The sequence below is a fragment of the Passer montanus genome, unplaced genomic scaffold, assembly GCF_014805655.1.
Source record: "Passer montanus isolate IOZ18808 unplaced genomic scaffold, ASM1480565v1 scaffold16, whole genome shotgun sequence".
Taxonomy (NCBI): domain Eukaryota; kingdom Metazoa; phylum Chordata; class Aves; order Passeriformes; family Passeridae; genus Passer; species Passer montanus.
Window position 1 is genome coordinate 12,044,143 of NW_024363160.1, and position 25,169 is coordinate 12,069,311.

Here is a 25,169-nt window from a genome sequence, read left to right on the forward strand (position 1 = left end):
CAATAAGAAGCTGATGATGTAGTGATGGGTTCAGAGTCCTATGTAAATATGTAGCCAGACAAAAGCCCATCATTAGCCCTCTGTAGATTCTGCACTGGTAAACTTGTTTGGTCTTTTTTTTTTAACAAAACATACACCCTTTATAGCCTTGGGTGGTTTTTTTCTGTTGTTGTTGGTTGGTTGGTTGTGTTTGCTTTTTTTTTAGGATAGGTAATGACAAATGCTCTTTCTGGTCTTTAAACACAATTTAAATTTCATTGTAGTAAGTGTTGAAAATGTAGACTGTCTTGTTTGTGCTACAGTGCTGTGCTTACAGCAGGGTAGATAAATCCTTTTTCATTTTCACTAGAGAAAGGGAGGACCGAATCATGAGGCTTTCGTGTATTGCTCTACTGAGATGCCTCTAGTGCTTAGAGAAATGGAATACAGCATTCAGCCACAGTCAAAGCACATAAACAAGCACTGCTTTCAGAGCATCCCAAGTTTGAGGGAAGATGGGTCCTCCCATGCCTTGTGTAGCTCTTAGCATTAGAAAGCACTCAGCCAAAGCTCTACTTCCAAAGGGATCCAGAGCCTTGGGGCTCAGTTCTTTACGGAACAAGCAGATGGCCATATGCAGAAATGTTCTTGATGTATCTGGGTGTAGGCTGAGAAATTGGATTTTGCTTAGTTTATCTTTGTAGGACACTGTGAGGGCTGCAGACAAAAGAAGTGATTATTGCTTCTTTAGAGCTGAAATCATGGTGCTGTGTTCTCCCTGCAACAGTTTATTCCACCTCAAGCTCCAAAATCCAGAAGAGAGAGCAGAGTTCTCTCTAACTGTTTTAGAGTAAATGCTGCTGATGAAGAAGAAAACAGCAGCAAACCACACACACCACTTTTGTCTGTGAAAGTGCTTTTCTGTTCACCTGTTAGTACTTAATTTTCAATTGACCTCCCTGTGCCTAATAAATCTGTGTATTATTCCAAATATAGCCAACAAAAGCCTGTAAATCAAGATCATGTGTATGCTCATTGCTTTTTTAATTGATTAAAGGATAGACTTAAATTTCTAAATATTTCCACAAAATACTTAGTACTGAATGTTCCTCACAGGTAATATTTTTATCTGATTTCTCTGCTTCATTCAAGAGCCTGGTTTTGTTCTCCTTAGTCACATAAGAAAAGCTATTTAAGTAACAGACTTATTCATTTAAGTAGAGTAAGCAGTGTTGTTTTAGCTAAGACTGGACAAGTCACTGTTGATTTTTTTTTTTTTCACAGTAGAACTCCAAGAGGAAACCTTTATAAGAACACATTTAAAATTGCATTTTTCCATTGGGGTGGTCAAATCACAATGGAGGCCACACTAATGCTTGCTCAGTCTTTCCTTGAACATCATTGTTTTTAATGCCTGAGTTAAGGATAAGTAAAATATGAGTAAAAAATCTCAGAAGGTTTGTTGACAGATGTGTATTTCTCAAAGAAAATTAAATTACTGTGTTTCTGAAGGAATTTTTACTGTAAACCCTTACTGGCAATAGCAAATTGATTGTTTTAAATGTAATCTTTGAATTTTTATTTTTTTTAATGTATGAAATTGTAGTTTGAGAAGCGAAACTATTTAACAGTAAAAATTTCATACATGCAATTGCTAATCAAATCTCTCTTCAACAGCAAAGCATTTTTCAAATCCAGTGAAATTTTCTAATCGACTGCCTAGTGCTAGCGCCCACACACAGAGCCCTTGCCATGCCAACTCTTATAGCTACGGTCAATGTAGTGAAGACACCCACATAGCAGCAGCTGCTGCTATCCTGAACCTTTCCACCCGCTGCAGGGAAGCAGCAGAGATCCTCTCCAACAAACCACAGAGTCTGTCTGCCAAGGTAGGGTAGTCCAAGAACCTGGAGGGTGTGCTAGCTACTGAACTGTGCGAATAAACTGTCTTTCATGTTAGTGACTGCATTAAATCCCCCAAAAGGAGGCTTCTGTTTGCATGCTCTTTTGAAGAGAGGCAGAGAGAGATTAAAAAAAAAAAAAAATCAGTAACGCAGTGACCAGTTCTGATAAAACTACATAAATAGCAGGAATTATGTTGTTAATTCTTTTCATAATTGAGCCCTAATTACAAGGGGGGAGTTTTCTGGGAGGAAAAAAGAAAAAGGTTATTTGAAATCCAACAACAATCTGTGGTGGGTAATGAGTAAGATCTGTTTAAGAGGGAATTTTTCTCCCTCTGAAACCTGCCATTAGTGATCATTTTGGAGACTGACTTAAAAAAAAAATATAAAAATCATATGATTAATCAAGGAGATATTTTGCTAGCAATGGAACAGAACTACCTATGGAGTCTGTTGTGTTTGGAGCCCCTAACAGTTTGGCAAGGTGGAGAGGGGGGAATAACAACTGACTTTGGTAACATTCCCCTTTCTGCTGGCAAGAGTGGAGAATCAGGCCCACTGCGTTTGGAGATAGATAATTTGGGCAAGTCTGTCATAATGGAAAGCTGCCTAATTTTGTAGATGTTTGTGTGGCTTTCGTGTTTTGTTTTCTGCTCTGCATTTCCTCACAGATCTTTATGATTTACAAATGGTGCTGTGTGAGCTGTGAGCCTTATTTTCTGTGCCATTACATAGTATTATAATGCTGAATAAAATAGACAAGATTTTCTTCTGATGACAGTGGTGTGGGAGCACTGTTGTTTATTATTTACATTAAAGTCACACATGTTCCACTGCAACGAAACTTTTGAAAGCTCTTTGTAGATAAGAGGGAGTCATTACAAGAACTTAAGGAGAAGTCATTGGGGAGTGAAAAGAGGTGCATTTGTGAAAACACAGCATAGCAGGTGTGCTTCTGCTGTGGGACTCTGGCTCATGATGTTTGCTCTGAAAGACAGATGATCTGTTTTTCTGCAAGTCAGTGTCACTCCACCTTATCCCTCCATTATGTGAGCCTCACAAGGCTCATTCTGGCTAGGTGTGTCTTCCACAGGTGTTGATCTACATTTTGGCTGAGGGTTGATTCACCACTGCTAGGAGGTTAGCTATTATTTTTTGAGTGGAACCATTAATTTTGCTACCAGCATACCTTGTTAGGTATTCTGAGCCTTGTGCCTTTGCAGAGTAGTATCCCCTAATTCACTGCTTTTGATTTCTACTTTTGTGTGAAGTTTTGGATATGAAAATCAACATTGGGAGCTGCCACAGGGTAAACTTTTTTTAGAGTGTCTGCATGCATTCCCTTTGACTCATTATCTGTTCCATAGACTGCTCATAGAACCTCTCCTAATGACAGATCCATCCTTGATATCTGCTGCAAAAAACCTTCTTCCATCAGTCTTTAATAGAGACTTCTTTTAGTAGGGAAATGGAAACTGATGCCAATGGTTGGATTAAATTGCTGCAGCAGCCTTTGGCTGACCTCAGCAATAGACCTTTGTTGCCAGAGAAGAGCAGTAAAGGGACCAGGCATAACCCAAAGATTTTCTCCTATGTACCTGCTTCACAGTTGCCAAATCATGGGGAAGGATTGAATGGAAGTGAACATAACAGTAATGATACAGAGGGGCACTTGGGGCACATAGCTGACTCCTTTTTCACAGCCAGGAATCCAGCCTGAAAGAAAATCACCTGCCTACCTTGCTATCTGCCTGCCTCCACTTTTGCCAGACTTTCTGGAGGGCATACTGCTACAAAGCATCTGACAGAAGAATCAGAATTAGCTTCTGGCCAAAATACAGACAAGTAAGCCCCAAACAGATTTGATGTCCAAAAGTACACAAAACACATTTTTATTTGGTTTTGGATATTTATTACCTTGATCATACAGGATTCAAACCAAAAATTTGTGAATTAAGTTGCCAGACTCTCCTCAATGAAGACACTTTCTAATTTTAAAATATGAAACAATAAAATGCTATTTATCAGTGTTTCTGAGTTGTTTTGTGGCTGGTGGTGGCCACAAATGTAAATGTTTAATTGCTAGAATATCTTACAAATTTTTAGATTATTAAAAACCCCTCTTGAGACTTTATCTTTATTTGAACTCAAATAATGCAATGCATTACTACATATTTCCTTTTTCTACTCGACAGCACACACATTCAACACATTTGAAAATAACTGTGTGGAGTGGCTATGTTCAGAGCCCCACAGTATCAAGTGTTTCAGCCCTGCCCCTTGAAACACCCTTTTATTCCTTTTTCTAAGAAAACCTGATTAGCATTGTCTATACTTCAGCAGATCAAAGCTCCTGACTTGTAAAGGTGTTTGAGCACCAGCCTTGCAGCAATCCAGTCCTTGGCTCTTTACAGATGGGAGGCTGTGTGGTGGTAGAATAAGGATATGTAAGACTGCAGAAGAATTCCCAGGCTTGCTGGAAATATTTTGCCAGTAGCACAATTGTCAGAGATGTAAAAATATTGTGCTTCTAAGTTTTAAAAGCAGAACTTAAAGTTCAAACATTTCAAGTAAGTGGCATTTTCTTGTGTTTTCTCAAGGCATGCATATGTTGCCTTGCTTAAACAAGTGGGGAAAACAACAAAATGTTTTTTAGCACAAGTGTGTTCTCAAGTATCTCTTTTTCTTTTTACCTCTTAAATTATTTATTTCTTGCCCCCCAAAACATTGTCCCTCTCCTAGAAAGTCAGATGGTTTACCCTGAATAGTCACCACTTTCCTGTATATACAAACAACCTTTAAATGAAAAAGTAAATGTATCCTATAACATAGTTCCAAATTTCAATAATTTAATGGATATTCAAATATGTATTTCTCATTCTCTACATATCAGTTCAAAAGGGAAAGTCCAAGACAACAAAAGAAAAAGAGAAGCGTAGCAAGGATAGAGAAGTAACATTCCATATTAACAGTACCACTGGCGACAAAAACTTCCAAAGAGGACTTATATTCAAGGTGATCTGACCAACATCCCAAGTTTAAAAATAGTAATTTTTAAAATAAGCCATCAAAATAGTACATTTATTCTGAAATGAGCAGTAAAATGAATCTTAAACCTTATCTATGAATTATGTATAAGTTGCACACAAAATAGTAAGAGCATCAGATACCTTGATGATATAGTCTTCAAAATAATTAAAACCACATTAATGTTGCACTGTCTGAGCCATTCAGCTCGGGACTGGAATAAACCTTTCCCCTGAATATAATCCCAGCCAGGCAGTTCTCCTGCAGTCAGTATCCCAAGCCATTCTCCTGGCTGTATTTGATTTGCAGTTTATGCAGCTTCATTCAGCTCCCATTGAAGTCAGCAGAAGGGTTCCCCTAGGAGGCTCAGCCTGCAGTTTCTAGCTCTGTGTAAGAATCCACATCATCATAATTTCCAGGGATCTCCCCTGTTTACAGCCCTCACCACACACGTCTCAGTGAGGTAGCTGCAAGCAATAGTTTATCTGTATTCTCATCACTACTGCTTGCCAAACATTTTGTTGACTGTTTTGGTGTTTTTCCCACCTGTTTAGACAAAATGGCATATGCACACTATGCCTTTAAATAAAACAACAACAAAAAAATGTAAAAATAAAATCACACTTGCTAAAAATGTTTAAAGTTTAAATTCTAGTTTTTTGAACAAAATTGTGTCATCTCTCCATTCTTGGATACTGATGGTGGTGAAAATTGCATCAATTATTTAAAAACTGTAGTTAGCACTCAGCATGTTTGTCAAGCAGTACTTTACTCCAAATACCTTAAAGCCTAAATACAGGATGAAAAATCATCCAAGAGTATCACTAGGTACCATCCTGTAATGCTGCTGCGCATATTGCTCTCTAAGTACCTTCTTGGCTAGCTTTTTTTAATTTGTGAACTGCTCTGGGCATAAACTGTGACTCCATTTTTGTCTCAGATGTTGTTGGGCTGTTGCAAGTTTTTCTCATTTTGACCCAAATTAATATTTTAATTTTCTACAGAAGTACTCAGTTGCTTAAATTTAAGTGTGAAGAATTGAGGACCAGGTGCACATGTTTTTGTTGGCTGGGAATAGGAAAGATTGTACCATTTTGGATGGACTTGTATTAAGAATATTATTCAGACACACGACAAGATAAGAGTCTCATTTACTCCCAATACCAGAACTTAAGAGCTCTTTTGAGCTTTCCACGCCAGACTGAACTGTTGGGAGAATGCAAAATCATTGATCATGTTTTTCCTTTGGACTTGCTTAGCATTAAGTTCCGTGGCTGATGCCAACCAAAGAAAACATGAATTCTCTTATATGTCATGGCACAATGTCCCTGATGTCACAGGTTTGAAATAAGATACATGCAGACACAATAATTTACTCTTTCTGATCCAGCTGAGATAAAGCTTAACTTGTAATCATTACTGGAGACACACTTGAGAGTATTAAATGTTATGAGTGATCAGATGGACCAAAAGCATATGAAAAAATGGAGGAGAAATTTGACACAAAAATCTAGCATCCTTTATTTTCCTAGCTGTTGTAATTCGGTTCTAAGGACAGGACTTAACTAAGGACTAGAAAATACTCCCTAATATTTATGTCATGAGATAAGGCTGAAAAAAAGATTGACTTCATTTTACAAAACAGTTGGAGAGTATACAAACATTTGTTTGGTTTTGGTTTACATATTTATATTAGACTTCATTTTTGGTAATAAATTACTGTTTGTATCTTATCTTTTCACCGAATAGCTACTGGAATAAAAGTACTGTTCTCCCATCATTTTTCTTTCATGTTTTTTTCTGGAATCCTTTTACCAACTGCTTCTAAAACGTGAGGTGGGGGGATTAGACTGTCACTTATGAGGTGGTAGGTAAGAAGTAACCTGAATTGAATTACCAGGTGTATCCTATCATGCTCATTGATTTTTCTTCCTTGTTTCAGTGGATATTTTCCTGGTTTACACCAGTGTAAATATAAATGTGAGTAAGATCAAAATCAGGCTGCAAAGATTTACACAGCTTAAAACAAACATAAGTTAGGAAGTTAAAAGACACATTTTTGTCTTTGTTTTCCTTACAGTGTCAAGGAATAATCAGAACAGTTTACATTGTTTTAGTAGCTGTATTTTAAATATGTCATGATAAATGGATAAATATAGGCCTGTTCACACATGTACTAGAGTCAACAGTAATAAGATCTTGCCTTCATTGAGGAGAACACAGCCTTTACAAGCTTGAGCTAAGCGTAGTAAGTGCCATTTTCTGTCAGCATGTCAGAGCACTGCTCTAACATTTTTTTCCCATTTGCCATTTTTCTCTTTTTAGTTCAATTTAAAAATTGATGTAAAAATAAATGTGGTAAAGCAAGCAAAGGAGACATATTGAGAGGAGGGTGGGATCAGAGTAGAAATGTAAACTGGAGCAATAACTCTGACTTCTCTCTTTTTGCTCTGCCATTTGGAGTTTGCTAGGAAGGCACCAAAGCAATAGCTCTTTTATACCATTCTGAGTAAAATGCCATGCTGTGAACCTGTGATCAGTTCTGCAATGGGCAAAGGGGGATATTTTCCCCATGATTTTATTTAATTGTAGTGTGCATCTGTGAGCTCACTTAAACCCCATCTGCACGCTACTTCACAAACACACAACCAGCCTTTCCTGATCAGAATTAAGTATGTGTTGGACAGCTCAACTTCTACATGAATTTCAGGCAAGTATTGAGAAAGCGTTAAATATCCCTGTTAGTAAATGTTCTGCGTATCAGTCAGAGCTCCTTGTGGAGGCTATTGGTATCTGTTTCTCAGAGACAATGATTTTCTGATATTATTCTATGTCAAGTTGCATTAAGAAGGAAACCTTGATTGTTTTTGGTCCTTCTTGTTGCTGCTGTTGCCTTCTGAGTAGTTGATATTTTGTCAGTAGAGAGAATCTGCACTATTTATGGGTTTTGCACTATAAAACTACTGCAGCCCAGTCACATGGCTTCCTTTCCTAAGCCATCTGTCACAGAGGTCTGGAATTTTATGTGAATGTTGGTTGTGCAGACTTAACCCAAGTTTTTTTATTATGAAAAATGTCAGCAACTACAATATTTAGCATTTTACTTTACATTGGTCATTAAACTTGATTACTGTAGCTCTGTTTCATTGCTATAGTTACATATCAACTACGAAGCCAAAAAACACTGGGGCGATCATGGCAGAGCTGTATTGTCAGATCCTGGAGTGTGTGCTTGGCACTGATATAGTTAATATCTTGGATTTTTGTAACTAAGGTTTATTAATGCTGGTATAAAAATGTATTTGATATTATACAGATGGCATAAGATGTTGTGGTTACTAAGTTATTATCCAGGATAAGCTGCACTGTCAAATTCAGGGCTTAAAACTATCACAGGAGATTAAACTATTTACTAAAAAGGGGCAGAAAGATATAACAAAAGCGTCTTAGTATGAACATATTAGAAGTGTATTTACTTCCCATAAATATAATAAAACATCTCTCTCTTTAAGCTGTGTGATTGCAAATGTGAACTTGGCTGTGTGGGAGAAGCAAACATAAGAGGTGCCTGAGTTTCTGAACCAGGGACAAGCAGATGGCTTGGTAGTGCTTTGGTCTAGGTGGGCATCTGCATCAGGCTCATGGATGCAAAAGGGAGCCATGCTGGCTGAGTCAAGAGAGGTTGTCAGGCCTTAAATTGTCATCTACCACCAGTATTTTCCTTCTCATTCAGGAGATTTAATCAATCACATTTTACCTTTAAATTAGTCATCACTGGCAGTGGTAGAAGGCCAGGCTTGCACCCTCAGTCCAGCCAGCGTGGCCACATCACCCTTTCAGTACAGGGGAAGAGCTCCCTGTTTCACCACAACTCTTAAGATCCCCAAGCAAGGATAGGTTTCACTGCCCTATCTTTAGCAATTGGATGGGCGACTAATCATCACGCCCAGCAATATTTATTGGTCATAAAAAGAAAGGGGCTCCTCCTGCCAATGTCCTTCTGATGAAGAGGACTAAGAAAGACAGACAAACTTGGCCCCAGGTGTACCTGACTCTTTTCTATGTACAGCACAACATCCAGGTGATTCACTTACACCGTGAGTTTCCTATTATATTACTCAAGGTAGGAAATCTAGGTTTATACAGCTGTCTCCTACAGTTACACAGCACTGAACACATCTACCCCAAATTCCCAAGTGTCATCCGTACTTTGTGGTGACTCAAATTAAAAATAGTAGTCATGACAATGAGCAGTGTTAAATTACAGTAGTCTATGTGTAGATCTCTGATGTGGCTATTTGTCTCCATAGTCTTTGAATGTTTTCCACATTATTCAGGAAAACACTGAATTAGACTACTGAGTAGTCTTCCAGAAGCCACATTTCATCTTTTCCCCTACTTTCCTTCAGCAAATGTTGGCAATAGCAAGGACTAGTCTTATATTCATCCCTATATAGAAAATATGTCAATATGCAGTGTAGCATATTAAGCATGAGGGCAAATTTGTTGTTGCTTACATTAGTAAATTGCACTTTAGCAGCTTTTTACCATTGCAAGAAGAGGAGTTTGTCTTCTTTTTTCTGTGATCAAATGGTGCAAGGCAGAACAGAGACGTTTCCTTCCTTTGTTCTTGTACAGCCAAGCAGCATTTGACCCTTTTTGTAAGCAGAAGAGCTTCTCCCAGACTGGAAATAGAGGTTGGGTCTCTCCCCAAACCGCACACACCTTTGCAATTAGAGGCTGCTCTTTGCTGTACTCCCCAGGAAGCCAAGGGTTTGTTAACTCAGGCAGAATATCTCCATTAGGGAGAACCTCCTCAAAATCCTCCTGTACCTCCCAGTCTAGTGGTCTCAGTGCAGATCTGTGCCTTAGTGGCCTAGTCAAATTATGATAAAGGCAGTACATGATTTCAAGTGATGTAGAAAACCCTAATGAAAATTTCTCCTACTGTGCTACTTTTAGATGTATTTCTTTCCCCCTCCTTCTCCCCCTCCATGATGCAGATGTTGTAATGTTTCTAGGGTGTGGGGGGAAGGGAGGATATGTAATAGTAATGCTGTTGATGACCTAAACAATACATTAATGCTTTTAACTGTGAATTGGGGTCATAGTTCTCTGTAACAGTGAAAAGATCAAGAAGATTTAAAGCTAAACTTTTTTTAAATAAAACTAGATTTAGGGTGTATAGGTTATGGTTTAGTGGCATCTTATTTAAATTCTACTTACTATGTTTAAGCTGAGATGCAGGGATACCATTACTGAAGCTACTCTTAAGTCTGCCTAAGAGTTGGACATTAACTGACATAAATCGAAAAGCTGGGTTTAGATTCAGATAAATTTAAATAAAAGCTTGCATTTATATTTATCCTTTAAAAGCACCACATGGTTATTTTACAGCCTTACCACGTCCATATCTAAACATGTTTCTATTTCCTGTTGCATGTCAGGGAGCTGAGATAGAAGTGGATGAAAATGGCACACTGGATTTGAGCATGAAAAAGAATCGAAGCCAAGACAAAGTTATGCCTCTCACTTCTTCCAGCACAGCACTTCCCACTCCCTCCTCTTCTCCTTTCAAAGCAAGTAGCATCCTGGTAAATGCAGCCTTCTACCAGGCACTTTGTGAACAGGAAGGCTGGGATACACCAATCAACTACAGCAAGACCCATGGCAGGAAAGAAGAAGAAAAAGAGGTATTTTTTCAATTTCTGAGTGACTTTTTCCCCTGCATGAGAGACCATATGATAGTCTTTATGACCATCTAGTTTAAAGGGAATCAGCTTCTACAGGTAGAGCTTTGTGAACATTGATCTGGTTTTAATGGTCTCTTGGATGGGATATAAAAAAACCCCATTACTCACTTTGGAAAATCTTGCTTTCAGAGCCTACTTGTTAATGTCTGTAAGTCTCTAAGGTAAGGGAAACAAAGGTTACCATCATTAGAGTCTGCTTTTTAAATGTTGTTCCTAATGGCTCAGTCTTGTAAGACAAACACCCAAAGAGACTAGCAATCACCAGGGAAAAAAGGAAAAACAAAACAAAAATAACCCCAACAAATAAAATCAAATGAAGAGAGTTTTTTCATGTTAAAACAAAAGAAAAACTTTCCATATCAACTCTTTAGACTTCTAGATAACTTGCTATCTAAGCATTTAAACTCATACTTAAAACCTCGCCTGTAATGTTCTTTCACTGGAAAATTTTTTATTTTACATACTGCAATAAATTTATTCCACTGAGTCTTAGATCTCCAACTTGCAACTTATGTAATCAATCTTCTAGAGGATCAATTCCAAATCAATAATTGTCTTTATTTTGGTTTTGTTTCTGTTTTTGCTCTTTCATGTCTGTTTATCCTGTCTTGAAAACAAGGCAGCATAGTCCACTATGGCCTTTCTTTCTTGTTCTTCTACTTTGCCAGCAAGTTCGATTTAATATTTTTTTTCTCATGAGCCTGACTTTTAGGATATGGACTGCTTTCATTTTTCTTAAATCAGGAAGGGACCACCAGCTCTTTAAAAGGCTGATTAGATAAAAGCCTATGTTACAGCTTTCAGAAACAAACTAAAAGATGTCCTAATTGGAAGTTTTTATACTACTTACTCCTTGTTTGGTTTTATATATCTAGTAATAGAACTTGATCATTATATTAATATGAAATTGTCTTTTATCCAGATATCAAATCTGACACTTCAAGAAGACATAGATGGGGCAAAGCTATTTACAATTGAGGTTAGGGGATCAAGGCAGCCAATCCAAAAACCACCTGGAATTTAAAGATAATTCAGTTGCATGAGGAAAAAAATCTATCAGCACTGGGTAGATGGTTGCAATGTGTCCACTGAAAAAGCTTGCATTTCTTGGAGGCTGGGTTGTCTTGAACCCTTTGCAGTCTCCCCTTTGGGGCTAGTGATGGTCTTAATCTCACCAATGCAAAACAATCCGTGTCCCAGGATTTTGGAGTGGGTTTGACCTGAAGCTGGAGGCTGAGGGCTCAGGCCCTTCCCCATTCATGCTGCATGATGAGCAAACACACCCAGCTCTGAGAGGACTGCCTTGCTGCTGGGATCAAGAGGTGTCACAGACTTGGCAGGGGACCTGTCATGTCACTCCTCCTCCCTGCTGCCATCACAGCTCAGCAAAAGAGCCAAGACCTCCACATCCTTCCCCAGTCCATGCCTGACTTTCACAAGGCTAGGATGGGTGTCTGGATGTTTCCCTGTCTCTTTCCAGCACAGGGATTTGGAGGTAACTAAACTACCCAACAGGAGATAATGATCCAATGCACCCAGGCACTGGTGCCCCTTGCACTTGGTGCTTTGACACTGTGCATTTTGTCCCTAATTGAGGATCTGGCCCCAGATCTCTGCTGTGAGATTTTGCTGTCCCAGGGAGCCTTGATACATCCAGTGATGACAGGGCCAGAGGCTCTGTTTTTAAAATCAAAGACTGGCAGTTATCCTTATGCAAAGAAAATGACTGATTATATCTATTTCTAATTCATTGTTATCTGGTTCATATGCACAACAGTTGCTTAATTTTGGTGGTAATTTCCAGAAAATATTGTCTCTCTCTCTCTCAGCAAAATAGCCTGTCCAGATGCCCCCTTAAAAAAAAAAATCTGAATTTGGAAAAAGCTCAAAATCTCTCCAAAAGGAAAGCGCTGAGAAATAACTAGAGCTGTCAGTTAGTTCAACTGTCAGTTCTCCAAAGATTTCAGGGCTTAAAAATGTTAAAAGTGCCAGATGCTATTATCTGTTATTCATGTTACCATTATGTTCTGGTCTTTGCTGAAATCAATATAAACTTCCATCTGTACATTAATGGAGTATCATTGCTTGCTTTCTTTCAGTGGTGTGCATGCATGAATACACACATGCTCTTTGCAGGAAATAGTAGTGCTTGGACCAATTGGGATGGTTCTGATTTTTCTTTTAGTCTGAAATTCTTTAGATTTTATTAGCATTTAACTATAAATCCATTCAAATGGAAAAGGAAAAATTATACATACAGTTGGGCTTGACTAGCTGTGACGATCATCACCCAACATACCAGAAAGAAAGAAGTGCTAAAGGTGTTTTCCCAAAGGGTTATCTCTCCCTCTGAAGATAAATAGCTAGAGAAGCATACAAGCCAAGATATAATGGTCTACTTTTAATCTTAAGTGCAACAGATCAAAAAGCATTTATTCTTTATTTCTGATCTTCTGTGTTTCAGACAGATGCAACCCCTTTTGGGCCACATGTAGTGATGTAAGGTTCTAGAAAGGCAGAGTTTCAGTATTCCTTTGCCTGCATTTCCTTTGCACTGTCCTGATTTTGCAGCTTCTACACATATGAAATTTTATGTTGCTTGAATAACACCAAGTGTCCCTCAAGGAATTAAGAAAATTACTAAAGGTGACTAAAGAAGTCACCTATTTAAATGTCTATATATCTCTCTTACTCCTAAAAAAACTGTATAAAATTGTTGTTGTTTCTGTATGTGTGCCTATAGCTTTAGTTTAAAAAATTACAAATTTTAATAGCTCAATTCAGGAAATTCACCATTAAGATTTGAAAAAAACCTAATTATTTAAAGCTAGAAAATGAAAATGCTGCAATTCTAAACCCTCTATATCAGTTATACTGGGGGCTATAGGTGTACTCCTGTCAGTCTTCACCATGAAATCTTGTTTTTATTAAATGACTCTAAAATTAAGCTGTGAACTGTAATACTGTAGTGTTTTGTCAAGCCTTGGACACACATAATTCTCCATCAGTCTGCTCTGTGCATCAAGTATCAGACAGTGACAGGATGAATAACTCTCACACACACACACACATACACACAAACAGAAAGTTTCTGGTCCATCACCAGCAAAAGATCAGAATACCTTTCATTTAATATAAAGAACACAAGTTACACATATGAAAATATTAACACAGCCTGCCGCACAAACAGTTATGGCAATTCTGGTGTGCTGCAGGGGCATCCTGAGGTACGTGACCCAGATGAGGATCACAGTGGAGTGCTTTTCAGCACCCCCTACTCCAGGCTTCTCTCAAAAGAAGTGGGAGAGGCTGATGTATGCCTGGTTTAGATACATAGGAACCAGGAAAGGCATGCTTTAAAGTTTTAGAAAAACGCATCAGTTCAGTGATGCAGCTGTAGCCTGGCAGAGTTAGTTGTTAGACAGGAGACTGATAAACCACCTTTCTTTAACCTCCATTAAGTGGAAACCATTTTACCTGTGTTTTTTGAAGTTATTTTGACATCTGATCCCTTCTAGCTGGCAACAGGGGGTTAGCATTTTTTCTTGTTTCCTTGGGGAGATTTTGATTTTACAGTAACTCGTACTGGTGACGATCCCTGCTTGCACCTCTATGTTTGTAAGAAAGGTAAGTCAGAACTTGTGGATAGAAGTAGTCAGGAATTCAAATACCCATGGCAAAATCAACCCTATACGCCACTGCCAAAATTACCATATATGCCACTGGGAGCAAGATTTACCCCAACTTCGGAAAAGTATCTTTGATGTTTCTTGGATCTTGAACAAAGCTGACATCCATTTTTACTCTTTTGCATTTTAGCATTTTATTTCCATGTTTGGAAGACTATCAATCATTTATTATTTCTGCACTAACATCAAGACCTTCTGTAGTTGCTAATTTTCTCTGTTGCTCCTTATCTGAACTTCTCCTTCAGAAATATAATTCCCCAAGCCTGAAATATATAAGGGTTTTTCTATTTATTTAAAATAATTATTCATTAATTACTGTGAAAGAGTGTTTAGTAAAGCTGAATATATGTATTTTTGCTTTCTATATTTGTATCAGATTAGATTATTCTCAAACAAATTAACCCCACAAATGTGGTTGAAAAAATCAGTGGTAATTGATACAGCAATAATATGGCATCATTTCTATATGTATGTGAAGTGTGAGTTACAGTAGGCAGTAGGTAGCCAGCAGCAGAATGCAGAAGAAAGTCATATTGAGGATCCAGCCTCCAAACAGGCAAAGATGAGCTGCCAGAACTGAAGACCATATGGAAGCTTTATCAGAAGAAACACCCCTGCAGAGCTTACAAGACCCAGGAGGCAGAAACTCCATTTTCAGTCCAGATTCCACTCAGCCCTGCACTCTGTGTTAACAGCTCTGCAGACAAGCCTGCTCCTCTGTCCTGGCGCATTTGTCAGCTGCACAAGCCCAGAGCATCCATGGCACCAGCACCGTGAGTTCAGCAGAGGCTGGAACCTTCCCCTCTCAACCATGGGCAGCAGTTTGTGCTCCTACAGATGGTAGTCTCTGGGAAACACCTGAGTATTGGAATGGAATCACAAAACCAACGTGAAGTCCAAGAAGGGATTCATAGAGGTCTGATAATTGATGCTACAAGCTTTGGAGAACTCTCAAATGATAAAATAGCTACAGAACATCCTCCCAGAAAGAAAATACTTATCTTTCATAAAGATAATAATAATTTAAGGTATCAAGTCTCCAAAATAGTAAAAACCAAGTTGTTTTGAAATGATAAAAGAAGACTTTTCAGAAAATAAAAATGCAATTTCCTTCCAGAACTCCAAGTTTCCAAAACGACTTCCCAATGGAGTGAATACTCATGATTCATACCATCCACAAAACAGCATGGTAGCAGGGATGATTTAGATCTACAAATAGTAGAAATCAAGAACTACCCTTAGCAGCCTGCTGTTAAGAAAGCTTCAAAGTTGTTTCGTTCTTTATGTTTTTTATTTTAACAAGAATCTGCTCTTTTAATAAGATAACAGGACATTCCATTCCACAGACCTAAAAAGCTTTGCATTAACATTTGCTTATGTAAATAACACTTTTAAAAAGTTATTATTGCAATTTTGTAATTCATGGTGCAATGGTCACCATTTCAACTGCATTCAAAAGTCAGCAATGTACTTACATAGCAAATAAAAAAACCACAACTGCCAAAGTCTGGTTTGACTCTACCAACAACCACTTTTCTTTTCTCTGTGTACTTTTCTTTGGTCTTTATCACAATCTTATAAAACAAACACAATTTTCTCCTATATATGGATTAAACTAGCATCTGCTTTCAGAAATATTTACACAACATTTCTAAATGTCTGCCTGTAAGAACCTGAAACTATGATATACTAAACTTTCTTAATTTCTCTCCATCATTTATTTTTAAATTTTTATTTTTGTTTTTATGTTTACAAGAGGTTATCTTCCTGCCATGGCAAATTAAATTGTTTCTTGAATGTGTGAGAGGACTTGAAGAGAAAAACCTTTTGTTACATTCTCATCTAATATTTCAGAAAGATCCAGTGAGCTCTCCAGAAAACATGGAGGAAAAGAAGTACCCAGGAGATGTCTCCATACCCAGTCCTAAACCCAAGCTCCATTCAAGAGATCTCAAAAAGGAACTCATCACGTGAGTCACAAAAAATGCTGCATTTCCTTTGCCCTGGTAAAGACTGCCTGTGCTGCTGTTCTGACTTCTGTTTTGAAGTAGATTTGCAGGAGACTTGCACAATTCCCTGCCAGTAGTTAGCTCCACATTGTGCAGACATGAGGTTTGGAACTGCAACAAACCAGAGTGTGCCTAGGGGTCTGGATAGATTAATGACTAAATTTATACTGGGTGCGACTCCTTATTCCTCAGATAGATAGGTAACTAGTGGGCACTTGCACTTAATTCCTTCTACAAAACACAGTTTCATAACATGCTACAGATTGCCTCTGCTAATGCTTACATAATTAAATAAACTTTAACTGAACAATTGTCATTATAGACCCATTGCTTAGAACTTGTGTAGAAGCAGTTAGGATTTCTCAGACAGAAAACACTCAGAGTTCATAAAAAGACAAAATACAGTAGAGAATGGGGCTTTCCAACCTGTAGGAAACAGGTTTAAGTCCTTCACCTGCTTCCTTCCAAGCAGAATTAGTTATTTTGTCCTGCTGAAAATCCAGTGGCTATAGAAATTCACGCCCTGGGACTATAGGTTAATACTCTCTTTTCCCAGTTACTGAGATGCACTTACTCTGTCTTAAGTTCCAAAACTTTACTCTCTAGAACAGCAAATAAATTCTATTAAATCTTTCTGCATACAACAGCTTGCTTCAGTTTAGAATTTTTCACTAGAATTGTCCCAAGCAGCTCATAACACAAGTCACTTTTTAAAAATCTCACCCAGGCTCTTCACAAAATCTCTTTGGGTTCACACCAATATAATTGTGATATTAACATAGAGTTTTCACTATAACAGTCAACCAGGACTCAGCAATCATTTATGGCACATATCTTTTTGTCCCAAAGCAGAGCAGGTCTCTCTGAACAAGCGTGGTCCATATCACTTAGTGATGATAGCCCATAACTGCAGGCTCACCCATGAATAAAGAAGTCACGTCACGCCAACTTGTGTCCTGCTCTCCAGACTCAGTGGCACTGAAGCTGTTAGAGCTGCCTCTGTCTCTAGAATTTACATTTCCCTGGGGCAAGCTGCTGTGAAGAGCAATTCTTTCCCCTCATGTCATGCAGTCTGCATGTTGTCTACTCACCACATTATATCTGCAGTCATAGTTCATGACCTAAATTGCTACAGGTCAGGTTGTCTTGCCTCTTCTTACGGAACAAATGCATACAAAAATTACTGAGAATTTATTTGCTGAAGGCTAATGGCTTTTCTTTTGTAGCATTTATTCCTTTGTCATACTGACCTGTTTTGAGATACCTGTAATATACTTTTCTCCCCTCCTAAATAATTACACCAAAGTATTTACTAGAGAAATTATTAGCTTACAGTGGTTCAAAAGTATCTAAAAACAGATATCTAAAATGTAATTGTGCCAAAATTAAATAAAGAATAGTTTTAATTTATCAGAAGAATCCGCAGGCAATATAGAAATCAGACTATATTCTTATGACCCCACTGAGCTCAGATATTTTGCTGAAAAATTCAGTACAGTTGGCTCCATCATGAGGAAGCTTTTAAAATGACATAAGCACTTGCAGAGAAAAATTTTGAACGTGGTTAGCACAGTTGGAGCGAACTACTGTATGAATCCCACTATCTAGCATGTGCTTTCTATTTTTCCATGTAAATTCTGTTGGCTATAACAGCATTGCTCAGGTTGAAATGGGCTGTAAAAATGAGGCTGATGTCTTCCAAAGGCTTTTTTACAGATTTGAAAAACTTCCTAGCATTCTGCCAGCTCAGAGAAAATAGCCAGGTGAGCATATCAGGCACCCCTTTTTTCATTGGCATGGAGCACTAGCTAACAGTTTTTGTGCAGCATCTGCTTACCCTTTATATTCACATTCCCAGTAAAAGAAAAACAGTTCTCTAGAAGGCAACTCTCTAGGGTTGGTGTTAGAGTGTTTCAAAGTACTGCACAAAGGTGTATTTAATTCACCTCCCCATCCATGCACAAGTTGCATTTCTTGGTATCTTTCCTCGTTTGCAGAGGAATGTATCCCAGCTTGACTTCAGTGTTACAACTGAAAAAGGGCTGAGGAAAAATAGAAGCTATAACATCTTCTCCAGCATGCCTGCATCTCTTGGTTTAAATGAGTATATCTGTTCTGTTTAATGTACACCTGGTTGCAGCCAGGATAGGGTTAAATTTCACAGTAGCCGTGAAGTGGGGTGGCTGGGACCTGGGGGTTATTCTATAACCTCACCCAGGGAGGTCTTCCTCCCAGTCAAGTAAGCTTGGCAAAGGGAGTGGTTGGGTAACACCAGTTCTGTTCTGAACAATCATTTGCCTATCTTGTGCACTTTCTTAGGGATATTTTTGCTGTTACCATTCATTTTGTTATCTCATTGCTGTTTCCAGTCATTTGTTCTTATCTTGAGATGTGGCTTTCACCTTTTGTACCTCCAATTCTATTCTCCAACCTGCAGGGGAAGGAGGAAGTGGGGGGCAAGCAAGCAGCCTATGGTTTACACAGTCTTGGTGGGAACACTAATTTGGAGGGTATCATTCCCAGACCACAACAACCACCTTTGTATCCCTTCTCAGTTCAGCTGAGTAACAGCTTGAGAAAGTTTTGTTCTCTTTCAGAACTTCAGATATGAGATACTGACGTGCTCTCTGTTCTGCAAGGAATCCTAACACCTTTCTCACAAGTATTAGTAAATAAATATTGGATATGAATCTAAAGAAAGTGCCTTATTTTAGCCAGAAGTGAAAGAAATTATTTTAAATATTACTGTTCTCTGGCCTCCAGTATGTTATACTGGAGGTCAGATCAGAAACTTCAGCTCCAACATTTATGAATTGCTGTGTAAATTTTGTGCAATAATAAAACAGTTTTTTTAAGAACCCACTTTATAAGCAAAATACCGATGCAAAAGTAACTCTACACAGATAAAATAAAAGTTTGAATTATTTGCATTGTGAAAATAGAAAAATTCTTTCCCTGTGTCAAGTAATAATTAAAAACTAGAAGTGAAGTTTTTCTAGATTACTGCAGTGTCGTGACAGTGTGTAGTGATGAACGTGATTGCCCTAAGAATCATTACATAATTCACTGCAGAGTATGGTGAGCTATGTGGTCTATTACATACACTCTAATTTCTCATTCCTTCTTCTCTGCATAGCTGTCCAACCCCAGGATGTGATGGTAGCGGCCATGTAACAGGAAACTATGCCTCACACCGCAGGTAAGACACAACAGGAAGCCTAGAACAGGAAATAGAGCTACTTCTAACTCTTGTCATCTTTGAACCTTTTTGTACTAACCATGGACAAGTGTTCAAAAGCAATTTGCAGAAAATAATCCACAGAGAAACTCAGCTGTTTTTCCTGATTTTGTTATATTTGTGGACGTGGGGACTTAATACACTGAGGCAGTTAAGCAGCATATGCTTATTTCTGTAGCTGCATTTCTCAGCTGAGACCTGCAGAAAAATAATTTAGTGAAGTTTGCATTTCCCTGAGTGTACAAGCAGTCTCTATACAAATGCTGTTGCATGTGACTATAAATGAGGTTTCTGCATACCTCTTTATGAATGGCTTCGAAATTCATAATCTGCTATTATAACCTGAGGATATTAAATATTTTTTCTCAAAATAGCCTACTGTCAATGTAGGTGTTGAAACAACAATTTCCTGCTTTTCCCTTGGGAGCAGAATGGAAGTGTTTTCTGCCTTCTACCAACAATGTGAACCAGATCCTCCAGCTGTTCTTGATATAGGAAACATAAAGTATGGATTCTGTGTACCACTGTCCCCTCATAGCAAAGCTTTACAGGGGCTAGAAACCTTTGCCCAGAAACCACTTTTCTTAGTGATTTAAGAACTGCAGCCTTATGATGTTCCTTCTTTGCCATGAATAAATATTTGAGAGTATAATTTTATCCAACAGAAATCATATATTGTCTGGATGTTGATGTTTTAGATAAAAATAAATGCTTTGGTTTGGTAAAATATTTCACATCAGGTTTTCTTTTCAGTGTTTCTGGGTGCCCATTAGCTGACAAGACGTTAAAATCCCTTATGGCTGCTAACTCTCAGGAGCTCAAGTAAGTATTGACAATAGCACAAATGTTATTGGTCTTTATCTTCGACAAACATGTTCCCTGTGTTATTGAAGCGGTAAATTTGAATTGCTCTGAGCAATATCAAACCTTTTTCTGAAAAGTGGAGTGAATTGGTTTGAAAGCTTTTGAGTGAAATAAAGTTTACTTTTCTCCATTTGTCTTTCTTTATTCTTGTACCCCTTCATTTTCATTAATTAATCAGGGCCTGGGGGGACAAAATTTGTGGACACTAAGAAAGATGCAGTTTTCTCAGTATTTCTGAATTAGAGAGGAATAGAAAATATCTAATATGTAAGACATATCTGGCAAGTGATCCAGATAGAATTAATTTGAATTATTTGGTAAGAAACAAAACTAGTTAGAATAAATCTAAAAATGAGACCAGAATACCTGCAAATCGTTTTTATTTGTCACTACCCTATACTATGAGTTTAATGCCATTGAAGCAGGCATCAAGTCATATGATTTTGTGCTGGCATAATTCTCACCATGAAATGTCACTTACAAAAGGACTGTGCAGGCTTTGCTATATAGACAGATGTATAGGGACATATGAATATTTCAAAAATCTGTAGTCAAGAGAGGCACTGGCAACCAGTCATCTAGTTATTGAATTGGCTTTGTCAATAAGGATGTGGGGAAAAGGGAAGGGTAATTAGAGTTCTTTCATAGCTTTCCCCCTGCAACTTGTAAATTGGATCCCATAATAGATGGCTTGGAAAAATTCATGAATGCATGTAAAAAGGGGAGAACCCCGTGACTGTCCTTTCTGTCCTTTAGGTTCATCCCTAGTCCAGATAGAAGAAAATAAAGTCTGATCATGGCACTATTTTCCTTTTCTAGTGGTATTAATAGCAGAAGTGACTACATTTAGGCTTGGAGCAGTGTTTGGCTTCCAGATCAAATGCTAGTGGTCTTATTCCCTAGCCTTTCAACTTCAGTTATAATTGAAATGCTGAACTGATGAGGTTCAACTATGAAGTTGAATGTACAGGAGATGCAGCAAAATAACAAAGAAAGACCATTTATACAGGCAGCTGTCCAAAGCAGTTCACAAAGCCAGTAGGTAAACTGGCACACTGGCACAATGCTGCATTTTTTGACATCTCTGATCCTCAGAGGTATAAAATTTAGGTTTAGTTTGTTTTAAAAGAGCAGAATAGTTAGCAAGGAACTGGCTTACAAAAATGCTGACAAATTTGAAGTCATTTGCTGAGTCATATATATTTGTCCCTGCTTTTATTGGCTTTCTGCCATACAAAGACACTCACACAAATATTTTGAATAGTTGCTCCTCATGCATCACCCCCCCGCCCCATTCATGTGTGAATAAGTAAATTTGCATACCAATATGGTTATTTTTCCACTAAAGCTTCTAGAGTTTTGGTCATGCCATAAGGAAAGAGGAGCAACAGCATATGACTTAAATGACAAACTGCACACTGTACGCCATGTATAATAAGTGAGTTGTGAAAGACAAAGTCAAAGTTCATGGACATTTCACAGACAGAAATATGTTGCATAACGCAGTTAGCATTTAATTTCAATTAACTAGAAAAAGAGCAAAAATCAAAATCTGTTCACAGACAATTTGCAAAAGGAAAAAAGGCTAAATAAAATTATTTTTCACAAATGTACCACCTTAATTTAGGTTCTTGCAAACGTAGTTCAGGTGATGTTTTGAACAAAACTTTGATTCTGTCTAAATTAAATCTTTTTCCAAAATGCTGCAATCATGCTTGTGCTGGTATAGGATATCAATAGTTAATTGTAGCATTTCTATGTGAGCAGAGGGCATAAATGCTCATAGAATCAGGCCAGGAAAGTACCCTCATGTAGTTAGGCATGAATATGAAAAAGCTGTGTATTTTTTCCAAATGTTATTCATGTTTAATTTGCCAGAATCAAGATAAGATTTTGGCTTTAATTATGAAACTCTATGCCAGCAAAGATACAAGGCTTCCATGTGATCCACAGTTTGGAAATAAGGAAGATCTGCTCAGAAAGTCGGCCTGTGACTCAGATTCAAGAAAATTTCTATATGAGGGTTCTTGCTGCTCAGAACAATCTGAGGTGGTCAATTTAAAAAATAAGTTTGATGATGTCTCAGATTTTAAAACTGAAAGGGATAATTGTGGCTGATATACTGTTTAATCAAAGAGCTTGCTTATCAAGCCCTAAATAATTTTAAATGTGTACTTTACTTACAATTCAGAAACTTTTAGGAATAGGTGGTCAGTCCTACCCTTAGACTCATTTCTGCAGTGGTTAAATGCCAATTTTTAGGAGAGATTTGAGCAGTTTTTCTACATGGGTTCCACATAAACATTGATACTGATTTATATTACATAGGAAGTGTAACAAATTTCAGAAAATGGTTTTCTCAGTTGACCTCTATGGGTTTGCCCTGACTACAGTTCATATCCAATATCTCTGGTGAGCTTTTGAGGGAGAAAATGTACCAGAAGTGCTCCTAAGCCTGCAGCTCAGCATTTAAATTTTACTTCTAGCTGTAGTCCATCTTCCTAAAATAAAGCAATCCACTTGGAGAAAGTGACAAAATAGGAGGTACTCAATGCCCATTTTCAAGAATTTATAAGTGAAATCATTGAGAGATTTATTTTTGAATAACAAATTTGGAAGAATTGTAAAAGAACTTGTAACCTACACCCATCTGAGGGTTCACATCTCTTTATTTGATGTCCTGAGACCTCTGGACCTTCGATGTAAATCTTATTTTCTTGGCTCTGCACAAGAATTGATTATAAAGGATGACTCCCTGAGCTGGGGCACCAGTCCAAACACCACTTAAATGCTGACAAAATTCCCCAGCATTACTGATTGAAAGGCAATAGGTTATTGGTGCATTTTGTGTTCTGGAATTTCACAATCCATACAAAGATATAACCAATATTTAGAAAACCCAACCCAGCTGTCAAGATTAAGAGTCTTGCTAATGTAGCTTTTTACTTACTTGTCAGTAGCCCACCTGAAATATCCTCTCACACTTTCATTAGTCCTGACAATATCTCAGCCTGAAATCTTCAGTGACCTCCAGAATAGCTTGGACTCCAATCCAGCTGGAAATCTGTCTGCTGCCAGAAGTGGTGGTGCCAGATGGGGTGATATAAAATTTAGTTCAGTGTCCTCTATAAGTATATTCACAACTCCCAGACTTTCAGATCTGAATGTCTCACACAAAGAGCTTTTTTTGAATTGAAGTCCACCTCCAGTCTATGCAGGGAGCCCTTCCATCTGTGATCATCAGATAAAACAAGTAGCCAAAATTAATTCCCTTAGTTTTTGGCAGGTGTTGTGGATTTACTTGTGAGCATTCACACTCTCCAGACATCTGCCCTTGCTGCCTGCTCCACATGACATTGTGCCCAGCCCTTGTCCCACACTTAAACAGGTCAGCATTTAATTCTACACAGTCACGCATGTACTGGCACTCTGAAAACCCCCACCTTTACCTTTGCTGTCAGTGTGAGGCAATTCATTCTGCCAAAAATATTTTGTTCACTAAGTGTGGTTATGAAATGTTTTGATATTATCTTTAAAAAAAAAAGTCACCCCTTTCTTCATTTGAAATAATTTGCTGAATTCTACTTGAATCAATGCATAATTTGTTCATGTCCAAAAGAAGTCAGATTTTTGACAAATTAATTGTTCACAGAAAACTAGTTTTAAATATTCTGTGAAGAGATGCACCTGCACAGTCAGATGTGCTATTACCATTATATTTGTAGGTGTTTTCCATGGCAGCCTACCAATGACAAGATGAAATCACGAATCTCTTTAACTCAGGAAAGATCAGTAACAACTGAGACCCTTAAGAGCATATTGAACCCTGCAAGTTTCCTTAATTGTTCAGTACTACATTATTTGGTAAAACTCCTTATGTAATTCTGAACTCTGTAAAAATAATAGCATTTCAAAGTCCCTTAGGGTTTCTTAGTATAAGAACTTTGTGCCGTATAATACAGAAACATAGAAAAGGATGGCATAACTCCTAAGGCAAATGTTTTTTGGTGCTGCTTTGCTTGCTGAGGTATGTTAATATTCTCTAAAAAATCCTCAAACCAAACCACTCCACAACAGTCTTAAAAAAAATTTAAAAAAGAAAGAAAGAATGAAATCTCTGTACTTTTGAGATGGAAGGTGTTACCAGTGAGGTCCTGCTCCAAATCCCACAGAAGTCAGTGGAAAGACCAACTAACCCAAGCTGGCTTTTGGGGCACAGCAAGCAAGAAGCCCACTCTGCCAGACTGCTGGCAAAAGCACAGTAACCAGCAGGCGTCTTTCTTTTTATTGTATGGATGTTTCATTATTAAAAATTCATACTTGGAAAGGTTTTTTTGTGGCACATACATAGAGAAACCCCTTAACTATGAGAAATAAGCATAATCCAATTGCTCAGCTGAACACCCAACTGAATCTCAAGAGAGAAAGAGATGGTCCTGCTTTCTGCTTACAGTGCTAGAATATACAAATTATTAAATTCAAATTTTGGCTACCATCTACTGCCCAAAGTAAAACTGCTTCTCTGCTTTCATCTTCCTTTCTGCAAATACTGGCAAAGTGCTTATTTATAACTCTACCTGAAAACATCATACCAATAACAAACAAACAGATAATAGCAAATTTACAGATAGATCTATATCAAGCTGTTTTTTTCTTCTCTTTGCAATGCTGATTCTGTATAAGGAAAAATATTTGATGCAAACATT

The 25,169-nt window shown here is 37.8% G+C and overlaps 1 protein-coding gene across 2 annotated transcripts in view; it reads left to right on the forward strand.

Moving 5' to 3' along the window:
* ST18 (ST18 C2H2C-type zinc finger transcription factor) overlaps positions 1–25,169 on the forward strand; it is a 168,524-nt gene that overhangs the window by 131,886 nt on the left and 11,469 nt on the right. For both annotated transcript variants that reach the window (XM_039703087.1, XM_039703086.1), the window contains exons 11-15: positions 1,657–1,868; positions 10,358–10,603; positions 16,207–16,322; positions 19,498–19,560; positions 20,353–20,421. In XM_039703087.1, coding sequence (XP_039559021.1) covers positions 1,657–1,868; positions 10,358–10,603; positions 16,207–16,322; positions 19,498–19,560; positions 20,353–20,421 — 706 coding nt within the window. The remainder of the gene's footprint in view (positions 1–1,656; positions 1,869–10,357; positions 10,604–16,206; positions 16,323–19,497; positions 19,561–20,352; positions 20,422–25,169) is intronic.